Source organism: Sipha flava, unplaced genomic scaffold (assembly GCF_003268045.1).
Source record: "Sipha flava isolate LNK unplaced genomic scaffold, YSA_version1 474_pilon_pilon, whole genome shotgun sequence".
Classification (NCBI taxonomy): Eukaryota; Metazoa; Arthropoda; class Insecta; order Hemiptera; family Aphididae; genus Sipha; species Sipha flava.
The window spans coordinates 33,264-45,920 of record NW_020273266.1 but is presented as its reverse complement, the minus strand read 5'-3'; the positions used below and the strand labels follow the sequence as shown (position 1 = coordinate 45,920).

Below are 12,657 nucleotides of genomic sequence, written 5' to 3'. Positions count from 1 at the left end.
TTTTAAACTTACTGAAAGAAGAAGTGGAAAAAATAAACTATAATTTTCGTATTTATTGCATAAGAAAAGGAAATTAATGGATTCCTTATTTTTAAGCAGTGAAGATGAAAGGTATTCTCAAACAAATACGATTTTTCAATTAAAATATACCTAATACATATATTAAAATTTAAGAACATTAAAAATGTTACGCGATTAAAACTATTATAAAATATATTATAGGGCGGAAAGTTTCACATTTTATATTGTGTTGGTGAAAATTAAACAAAATATTAATTTCGTTTTGAAGAATTATGCAATAAATGACATTATAGTGAGATTCGTAGCAGAATTAATCCGTGGTGAATGATGCGAGCGATATTCAAATCAAATCCGCAGATGAACGTTAGTGGCGCACAATGGCTTGCGCGGGCGAAATGCAATTTTAAATTATTTCGGCGCCATAACTCAAACGCAGTAAAATAAAATATTATTTTACATTGTCTCCGTCGAAAACTACGAGATTACACAATTTTCGAACGAAAAAATCTTTAAGATTAAAAAGAACAATGGCATGTTTCGCATAACATCAAGTAAGCGGGAAGACGCATGGGAAAATGAATTCATCCAGTACCCATAACTAAGACATTTTCAATTAAAATTAAAACCTCTATTATTATTTAGAACACAAATTCAAGCACTTGTCGATCAATAACAGCATTTATAGAATACGTCAATAACTCATTAGTAGCAAAATGATCAGAAACAGTTGGTCGTCTTAGATTTGATTAATAAATATAACTTGGCAGTCCAAGACCCGATATCGCGTTTCAGAAAACTCAATCCGACCACTTGCGTTTAACTAAAAATCAATAAATGTATAAACTGGTTTTTTTTTTCCCCCGAACCTAAAATGATAATGTTAACAACCGATTGTAGTGAAAATAATCGTAACGTTAAAAAAGCGTTTAGAACAAATATCCGCTACGGAATCATTCGGGATACCGATCAAATCTGACCTACATTAAATCGGACAGCGATGCGACCGCGAGCCACGCGCGCACACGGTGCTGAATTCGTCCGATTTCCCTTTGTTCACCGTGCAGCTATCCGTACGGTTCAGAGGTCAAACTTTATGCGTAACGAAAAAATAAATAAATAAATGAACAATAAAAAAACGGAATACCGGCTCTCTATCACGTATAATATGCGTTTTAAGCCGCGCATTGAATGCGTTTTCGTACGATTCGTGTGAACTTGTACGTACACGCACGAACGATGCCGGCCTATCAAATACTATGCGAGCGCGCAGGCTGAGTTCGAGATGTTCGTACGTATAGCTCCGACGTACGAAAACAATCCGAACTTGTCCGGATTTCATTAACGTCCGTACATCAGATATGGATTGCGTGTCAGGACGTCACGAATGACCGAAACATTGACTATTTTACGGATAAAAACGTGTTCGGTGTGCGCATCCAACTCGTACGACCAGTATTCGTACCTGTTTGGTACGAAACGAATTTGTATCCAATGCGCACGCGGCCTTATATAGGTTAGGCGCACCGGAAAACGTGCGTGCAAGACAATGTCGAAAACGAATCCGGTCGCAGCTAATCGTTCCGATCGACGGCCCTTGAACGAGTGTAATGCTAATATTTACGATCGTTGTTTCGCGTTCGATGCGACCGAACGCTTATCGCAGAACGACGCGATACCATGGGCGCAACTAGGGGGGGGAGAGCGCAATAGGGTTCTTAGCACTCCTGTGTTCAAATGAAGCACTTCTTTTTTTTTTCTCCAGATTATTCCAACGCACGTGTTGTACGGTCGTTGCGATGACAAAAACATAATTCGCGTGTCATTACCGTAACGCATGGCGGCGATGGTCGCAGTTGCGGTCAGAAATGTGCGCCGTAAACGATCAAGACTGTCGTTGTACCGACGGTTTCGGGTTCGCGCGACGGGACAGGACCGCCGCCGGGTAAGGACGGAATAAAAAATAAATAAAAATGTCCTGCTCACCTGGCACGACAGCTGCGCCCATTTGCTTGCTGCTCCTGGCCAACGTGAGCGCGATCAGCGCGCAGTCGAACAACGGTTTGGTCAGGTGCGAGTACAAATGCGCCACGGACGACGTGAACGCCGTGATGTCGTCCGTCAGCCGATGGTCGGCGTTGTCGATGCGACCGTCCATGTTGCTGACCCTGTAGTACGTTTGATCCTTGAAGTACAGACCGTACGCGTGGTCGACCAGCCGAGACCTAAACGCAAACGAACAATCAATACAACTGATAACATTTTATGTTTTATCGTATACAACAGTATTGCAGTGTAATGACTTAAATGTACACAAACAATGACAAGTTATGGCGTGTAGGTACGACTTGTCGAACGCTGCGCGCGACAAAGTGCACGTTAAAGTCACTAATTTTTTCACCACCTACTCTCGGTTGCGTTCGAGTTATCCTCATCGTTCATAACATGCAGATGCACAGACGAACGTTGTAGTTACACAAATCGCAGTGTTGTACGTTTGTCAATAAATCGCGTTTGATCGCGGTGAACGTATCATTATACCACAGTAATAAAGTGATGTTGGAATACTGTTCGGTTACAAATAATAATTCGAAGTTCTCGTGGTATTTCTAAGATTATCGATAGTGAATGTAATTTAGTTTATTTACCGATTTACACGTCTTATTTGAGTGTTCAAACGTTCGCTGTTCGAACTCTTGTCACTTTGAATATATACGAGTGACATTATCAGATAGTAAACTAATCACTATACAATGCGTCCGACACGCGACTATAATAAATAGTCTTCATATTTAAAATCCACGCATACTCGATAATAAAACAGATGACTACTCGTTTTGAAACTGATCTGAGAATTTCGGGAATTGGGGCCAATCGCCCTTTCAAGTATAAATACTAAATAGTACATATTAGAAATTACATCACATGTTATATTTATTACATTAATTTAGTAATCTTTAAGGTACTGCCCCACTGGGAGCGATTTTGCGATTCTGCGTTTCGAGCGTTTCTGCGATTTTACACGCGCGATGTCCTCTAGCGATTTTGATAGGGACACTTTAGCGATTTTACATGCGTTTCTGCATTTTTAGTTGCGCGTGTTCGTGTATTTTTCATTTGTTTATTCGATCCTCGACTAAGATGACGTCCAGAAAAATGTTGCTGGCTGAAAGTGCTGCTTTAATTGACATTTAAATGATTATTATTATTATTTTATTGTTTATAATTCTTTGAACATTCTGACAATTAATGAAGGTATCCACTCTCCCATCAGTATAATATTATAATTTATCACACTTTTCAGTTTTATAACATTCGATCTGAGAAATACTGTTTTTTTTAATAAAAAGTACCTACAATAGATGCATAACAGTAATTATTGTCATTTGTTGTCAATATTTATCTAATATTACAGCTCTAATTTCTTTAAAATTATATGTCACCCCAAAGTAATGCAATACTTGTACTCTAGTTAAGAGCCTCAGTATACTTATTAATTATTAGCTAATATACTATATTATACTATGATACTATATTAGCTAATATATCAAAATATATAATATTAATTAATTAAATTACCATTCATGTCAAGATCCTTTCCAATGTTGGACCAACATTTTTGAATCTTAGTCCTATTACTGTGGTCCGGGTGTCTAGGATTCCAAATAGCTTCCTGTACGAAGACAGCGGCAGCTATTTGTTCGGACACAACCGACGCGGAAAACATTTTGACAGCGATTAATCGCCGAATATCAAACTATTTTGTTCTTTCAGCGATTACCGCGCGTGTAAAGCTACACGCGACACGAGGCACGCGCTCAGTGGGGCCACTACATATGAGTTACATACTTTTGTTAAAATCGCTAAAACGCAAAATCGCTACACGCTATCGTAAAAACGCAAATCGCTCCCAGTGGGGCCGCACCTTTAATAAGTTTACATTGTTCATCATTTTGCGCGTTCGTAATACACAAAATTATTAGTATATAATATGCCCTAAGCGTAACTTGGAAATTTATTAGGGGGGGGGGGGAATATAATTACATATCTAACGAAGAGGGTGTCCGAAGATAAACGCCGCTTTTCTATCTACATAATTTTATATAAAATTATTAATTTTCTAACATTATGTTAAATATGCGAAAATTTAAAATTAAGATTTAAAAAAAAAAAAAAATTTATAGTGATAGTCATGACCGACTGTTTTGTATTTATTTTAAAACAAGGTATGCTAAATATTAGAGAGGACACTGCCATTCCTAATTTATTCTAAGGGGGAAATTGCCACCTCAGCTTACGCCTATGTAACATGCTATTTTATTTGTTTTATAACGGAAAAAATCAGTTGATGGCGATTAACTGTTTTTGATTTCATATACATTGAAATATGCTTCTATGGAGTATAAATATTCTTTCTTTCCTTTCTTTCCTTGTGCTATATTTATAATTATTGGCACCATTCGCATGTTTGCAAAATTAAAATAAACTAATGAACTAACGACTACCACAAACGAAAATATGTCTCACATAATTCATTAACATAATATCAGTTATTTTTTATTGCAAGTACAAATATGAACAAAAATAGTTTCATTAAAAAATATATTGCAAAATATACGGTATTACGTTAATTAGTAAACCATTTTTGCCAATCATTAACACATTTTTTTGACAGTATATATTGTTATCTTGACAGAAAATCGTTTGCAATTTGTAAAATAGAATCGTGTATAAATTGTATAGATAATAATGTTCTGCGATTATATAATTTATTTTTAACTATTCGAAATCGATTTTTATACACTTACTCGATTAAAAATGCATTACGTATGAGTATACTTGGGTCGACAACACCAACTGTATGATCAAAAAAAAAAAAAAATGTATTCTTATAGAATCAAAAAAAAATTGTCACGTTGTTAATGTACATTTTATCGATCATCGTGGTCTCACATAATTTATACAAGCTCAAAATTATAATTATTGTAATTATTTTTAATTAATTTATCACGAAAGTTCGATAAAACAAAAATATGATATTTACTAAGTATCCACAAAATCGAATCCCATATTCTACACTAATCTGAAAACATACACTTAAATTGAGTTTATTTATAGTTAAAATAACTAACCACCGGAGGATCAATCTAAATATCCAAAGGATGATTTATTCAAATACATGCGAACTCGTTGGGCTCGATAAGATTGCAATCGTCTCTTTTCTTTCGTGTCACAGCTGGATGTCGTGTAGTACGTACACGTAAAAAAAAAAAAAAAATCGTCTAGTAAATATTCCGTTTTTATTTTAGGCACGTAACAGTGTATAGGATAACAAAGTATCCTCTGAGAATCCATGAATTACCTTCTCGGGCGTCATGTGCGTCAACCGTATTATAACGTCACTGAAGCGATGTGAATAAATTATTGTTCGCCGGACGTCAGAACTTGTCACATGGACGGCAATATAAGTACATAGAACCAATTTTATTAATGTGTAATGAAAAATAAAAATATATATCGCAATGATACCGCCGGCATCGCATAATCATACTTGAATGGTCGAACCATAGATCGTATTTATACGTGCATTGTATCAAACCGATCGACCATAAGAAAAAATTATCTAGTACATATGTATCTACTTTTTTCTTCCTTTTTTTTTTCTTTTTTTTTCGCGGTATTATACATTATTTATTGCTTACGCAGATATAGACAAGGAACGTATGTATGATATTTTTTAAACGGTTACTTATACGTAATAATTATACCTGTATAGTACGTATACGATCAAACAGGACACAGTATGAATTTTTGTTGACCTGGTAATTTACCAATCATGAACGTCTTTGATACCACATCCTATATATTTGTATTAACTGATTCAATGTCTCCTTTATTAAATTTTGTTAAAACAGTAGGAATACTTATACTTTTGATTCTCAAATAGTTTAACTTATAATTTGATGTTCAAACCATGATAGATAGATTATTGCAGCTATTAACTTGTTACTTTCACACATTTTATATCAGCTAGACGTTCATTAATCATTATTATTTAAAGTTAAAGCAGTAATAATTTCTACGATCATATAATACATGTAATATAATAAAATAATAAATAAAATAAATGTAAAATATATGTCTTATCTATTTTAGATTAACTTTATCTACTATGCCTAAACTTTCGGTAATCGTAATTCATTGATATACAGTTTCGTTAGATTAAATTATATTCTCAGAAAAATATTAAAAACACATACAATTACGGGTTGATAAAATTGAATACCAAAAGTACCAAAATACTATTTTAATCAACAATAATTGTAATATAAATTAAATTTCTGTTATTTGATCTTTAATCGATACTTGAGTCGTCCCAATAATCAAAAAAAATTAATATTTTCTTAAATACAACCGGGTTAGTGTAGGAAAAAGCACCCTATACATACTACACGCATAATAAACGATAAATTATATGATTATGACTGCAATCGAGGTTTTCCTGTATTATAAATCACTTATGGTTTTCTTCAACAACTTGTAAGCGCAGAGCCAACCGATTTTGATATTTTAGTATACGAACGATAATTATGCGCTTGAACATAAGCTAGAGAGTAATTGTAATGATAAATTGTCGAAAAAAAAATTTTTGACGGATTACTACACCATACACGCGATCAATCAAACGGATATTATATAGAAATACAGGTAGGTACATGCACACACTGCACACATTGCGCGCGCCTCGATGTTTTTATCCTTGATTGAACGCGCGAACATTACAAACAATTAAAATGTGTGTACATTAAATATGATTATCAAAACTCGCGCTATAATCATCGATTTCATTATGTTGTCAATCGTCGTTTTAAGATTAGTTTTAAAACTTTAGGTTTACGAATCATCACTTTGAAAATGTGATACTATACATACAAAGTGATATAATTTGAATTAAACACGTTCAAATGTCTTGCACGCGACCAAAAGTGTAATACGAATGATATAAAAATGTATAATTATATTGTTATGTATAATTTTGTATACAGAGTAGTGCTCTTGTTTTGATTTGGGTGATACTCGGGTACCCACAAACCTGGGTACCTAGGTTCCAGTATATCCGGGTAATACCCGATTTTACAGGTAACCAACGTTTTCGGGTGGTGGGTAACCATTATCTTAAGTGTTTGGATACCAGATAGTTTTTAATACATGTAAATGATCAAGTTATGATCTAGTTGCTAGAAGGAAATTAGTATTAGGAGTATACTCGTATCATAATCATACAAATATTCGAATAGGAAATATTTCCTCTTTTAATTTAACAAAACTATGGTTTTAAAATAAAATGTTTAGTAATTTTTGAATGCTGTTATTGATATTATAGTTTAATAATTAGTTTATTCAAGTATAATGTTGAATACCATTTTAAAAGCTATTTTAGAGCCTATATTAAAACTTTGTTGGTAATGACTATAGTGGCTATAGTTATAACCCTTTATGTGTATAGCTACGCAGATAATAAGTTATCATACGTACTATAGATATAATGCAGCAAGTGAAACAATATTATATTATTATCAGCAGTGTCGGATTACCTATTAGGCGATTTAGGCGCTTGCCTTAGGGCCTCATTCATTTAAGGGGCCCTGTGAAAACGGAAACCTAAATTTTTTTTTATTTTATAATACCTCTATTTTATTTACGAATTTACAGGACAAAAGTCATTATAAAAAAGTTGTAGGTGTTATATGCAGTAATAATAATAAAATTATTTTGAAAAAAATAAATATAATATAATAATTAATTAGTTTTCCTTGCAAAAAAAAAAAAAAATTTATAAACATGATTTTATTTATTAATAATAGCTGGTTATTATTAAAGCTGTTTATTTTAATTATTGGATAGTATTGTTAAAGATGTATGTAAAAAATAATTTTTTTGTGCCCAAAATTTTAATTACCTAGAGGCTCACAAATGTTTAATCCGGCACTGGTTATCAGTCAGCTGGTCATCTTGTGTACATATTTTCACATTTTTGAGATAAATGTAGCTTATTGGCTAAGTCAATAACTAGTATACACACAGTAACGGGTACCCAATCCATAACACGGGTACCCAAAATTTTGTAAATCAGGTAATACCCGTAAAACTGGGGTACCCGGGTAAAGTGTCACTGTTTAGATTTATATATTTCTACACATATATTGTTGAATAAATAATCAAATTTATTAATATTCAGTTACACTTTTGTACTAGACACGAACAATAAACAATACATACTACCTATGTATACGAGCATCAAAACGTGAACATAGGAATAGGTTTCGAAGGAATAAAAATTTAATTCAGTTTGACGACAAGTCGATTGATTAAAATGTATATTACCTATATTCGATTTGGTTTCTGATAACAAACCATTATGAAAATTATTTTACACACGACTTCACGAAGCGTTTGTGTATAAAAGTGTATTTATACTTATATTAAAAAATATACATACATTACTGTTATTACTAAATAGTAATTAGTAATTACCAATAACACGAGATGTAGGGGTGGTGGTGATAACTAAAGTTGACTTTTTCTTTATTTCAGATTTATTTTATATTTTTATTTTTTAACTTAACTGTCCATAAAGAACACTTGGTATTAATTTCATTGATCATAAAATATTATTTTCAATATTTTCACGATTAAAATAGTATAATAGTGATCCATTGAACTTAAACTTATTCATTGGTTTTTGAGAATAAATTAGTAATGTTGAAAACCATACCTATACTACAGACAAAAATTCGTAAACTATTGTTTAAAATGATTATGGTATTCCAAAAATATACATAGATGTTGAAGATATTTTTGGTAAAGTTAGCGAGCATACTGTGAAGATTTTAACAGTAACTTAATACATTACAATTTTATTCAAATTTTTTTTTTCTGATTTTTTTCTGACACGGATTGCGATAAAATCCGAATTTGTTAATAATTCAAAACGTATAATTATCGCACGGTCGTCGAATGTTTTATTATTATTCATAAGTTATGGCGCGTGTATAACATATTATGTTACATCTGCTGGACATCTCTTGCGTTAACAAGGCGGAAGGAGAATTATTATTGCCACACTTGACCACAATAATAATAATAATAATAATAAGACGTCCGCCATTGCATAATATTATATGAATAACATTCGTGTATTGAGAGTAATAGATTTGTACACTGATGACGTGCGGGTGCAAAGACTTGTATTACTGATATTATTACGAGGACATCTCGAATTTCCGTGATCCTTTGTGGTCGTCGTTTAAAGTGCTTAAAGAAATAATTGCATAACAAATGCTTTTATACATCGTTTATAAGCTTATACACATTTCATAACCTCCCACCACAGCTCTTTTCGAACACTATAAATTTCCGTCTGCTTTGCATTTATTTGACGGTTTTCGATATTGGTTTGAGATTGGCTTATATGTAGGATATACCACTTTTCATCCCATAAGAAGCCAGTAGTCGTTCACCAAGTTCTCTGGAATAATATATAATATATCATATCTCCTGTGAGAATAAAATATTAATAATAAAATATTCAATAAAATATTAATAATAAAATAAAATATTCGATAAAGAGCACTGTTAAATATTAAGTGCAACAATGCCCTTCAACTTTTGTGGAAAGGTAAAATTTTAAGTTTTAACAACTGTGAAAAATCTTTGAAACCTACTCATACCAAAAAAATTCAAACGAATATCCAACGAAATTTGCAAATTATCAGAAATTTCAAACTCAAAATAGGATGTGATTAAAATTACGCCACTAACTCCTCGTCAATGACGTGTTTAGCATATAAATTGTATAGACATTTTTATTGGTACATTACAAAACCTGTACCCGTATAGTTGTCAACGTGTGTTTAGTTTCATATCCTTGTATAGCTCTCTTTATAATAACACTTTAAAAAAACCTCCATCGATTAAAAATGCAGTACAAATATTATTATTATTTCTGAGCGTACCATTTTACGAATTTTTCGTAATTTTCGAAAAATTTAGGGAAGCTTTTATGCTTAAAGTATTCTTCCAAAGTCAAAATAATAAAACATAACATTAAATTCCATACTGAAGCGAAAAAGTTAAGCTCATGCTCATATTATGGTGGGTGCATTACAACATTATTATGCATCATAATCGAGGTCGATTCTATGTATATCTTACATACAACGTTTTCACATAAAACGATCTAGATTATATAAATAATTACTACATACATAGGCGTAACTTGGAAATTTATTAGGGGGGAAGGCAAAAATATATTTACAAATCTAACCAAAAGGGTGCCCGAGACTAAACGCCGCTTTACTAGCTACATATTATTGTATAAAATTATTCATTTTCTAACATTATGTTAGATAAGCGAAAATTTAAAATTTTTTAAAAAAAAAAAATTGTTATAGTAATAGCTATAACCAGCTGTTTTGTACTTATTTTAAAACAGCGTATGTTAAATACCAGAGGGGGCACTGCCCTTCTTATTTTATTTTAGGGGCAATTTCTCCCCTTTGCCCTCCCTCCAGTTTATACCTATGACTACATATATTATTTCTATACAATAGAGTTGCGGATTGATCGTGTATGAACATATATAATGTATTTTACTATTGTCAGGTGATCGTGTAACCACGACAAGTACCGAGAGAATGCGTTTTAGAACGTAATAAAACCAATTCTTTAATTACCAAGCATATTTTTTCAACATTTAATCCGCTTTTAACAGTATAAAATAGATATAATTACGTCATACTTTTAATAATTCTCTAACCGTCCGCTGGCACCTAATAGTATATGATTGCGATCTAGATTACAATCTGTAGGTATGTGATTAACGCGTGTTTTATTTTTTGCTAACTAAGGTAATTAAAAAAATCTGAAACTATACCATATCAATTTGAACTCGACATTTCTGTAATACTGTAACGCTTTTGCTATCGCGGGTTCTCGTTTAATGATGATAATTATTTTATTGGCGTATAATATGGTGTTCTATGTTAAGAGATTATCCCGTCCTCGAGCACGCAGTTTAATTCGATTTTCAGTCGAGTGATTATTTGTTCGATTATGCTACTTCTCACTTGGTCAATATAGCGATTGGTATACATAAATACGTTCATGTGCTTACCGTATATTACCTGTTCATCTTTCGTTTGTATAACTTTTTCTTTTCTGTATATATTTTTATTGCTTTTCGAATAGATAAAGTTTGCATATTTTGTGTTAGTCTTACGACTAATGTACGATACGTACGAGTCGCACATAATTCACCGCATAACCCGTCTTCCCCATTTCATTCCACTTTTAATTTCTATCCCAACGAATACTTTTGGCGCGTACATTATATAGAAAACGGTAAAAATAGTTGTTCGTATCATTGACAATCATGTATAATTTTACTTCGTGAGTAGTTAATTGTTGCTGTCGTAGTTCAGCTTTTTGATATTCAAACTGGCAGGGTACTACGCGGATGAATATGCGAATTACGTTTGACCATGCGAATACCACTACGACTGCTTAATTAGGTGTATGCACAACGTATTATATTTTATCCACACAAGATGCAAACGAGATAACAGTTATTTGTATAATATTTATTTGTTTTGTAATTTATACAACACAGTAGCGTGGCGATAACAATGTTCAATATTTGTTTTTTATATTCCGCAGGAGTGTACACAAGCGGTTTTAGACTGACGTTAAATATAGATAGTAGATACGTCAATAATAACACGTAACTTGAACCGATGGACCGGCGGCATCTGTTTAAATTTTTACATTGCACTATGTTGACTCGACTTATTTGCCATGCACTCACTGCCCACGTTGAATACAATTAATATGAGTTATGATGTAATATCTTACAAACAATAACTACCTAAATCTATATATATATATATATATTAATACTAACATGTAATACATTGAAACCTTTGCGGCTTAAACGGCTAAAACACTACTGTATACATTATACGGTTGAATCAATCTCGTTGGAGCATGTGACACTGTGTGACGTTAATAATCGAGTATAAATTATAATATCAGAAAATATACTATTCACTACGAACGTGATATGCCATCGATGGGCAGTGGTGTTAAAAGATTTTGTTTTAGATTTTGAACGAAGCATAATTGTACACGTTACGCCGTATGCACAATATGGATTTATAATGGTACTTTTCTATTGTTCAAATCGTACAAATTCAACATATGATTCTAGTCGATCTCATGTTCATCAATGGAACACAAAAAAAAACCTTAAAAAAAATTCACTTTCCGCAAAGAAAAACCGCAAATTTTACTGTTTACCTTACGTATACGTGAAACTTCTGTTTATAATTATTTATTTTATTTTTTCGATAAAATAAGTAATTTTATATACATGAAAAACTGAGCTATTTGAACGATATGTTCTATATTATAATTAATACTAGTCGACCCGTGAAATTTTCTATTCAAATTTGATCATTTAATGTGATCAGCAAATAAATATAAAATCGATTAATGAAAACGAATTAAAATGTTTCAAGCGGTATTAATGATAAATACAGTTTTATTACAAATGAATACAAATGCAAAAGAAATGTTAAT

General features: G+C 32.3%; 1 protein-coding gene across 1 annotated transcript in view; it reads right to left on the bottom strand.

The window, feature by feature from the left end:
- The window catches only part of LOC112689838 (ATP-binding cassette sub-family D member 2), a 48,746-nt gene that overhangs the window by 24,159 nt on the left and 11,930 nt on the right, over nt 1-12,657 (bottom strand). The window contains exon 2 of the mRNA XM_025563704.1: nt 2,005-2,243. Coding sequence (XP_025419489.1) covers nt 2,005-2,243 — 239 coding nt within the window. The remainder of the gene's footprint in view (nt 1-2,004; nt 2,244-12,657) is intronic.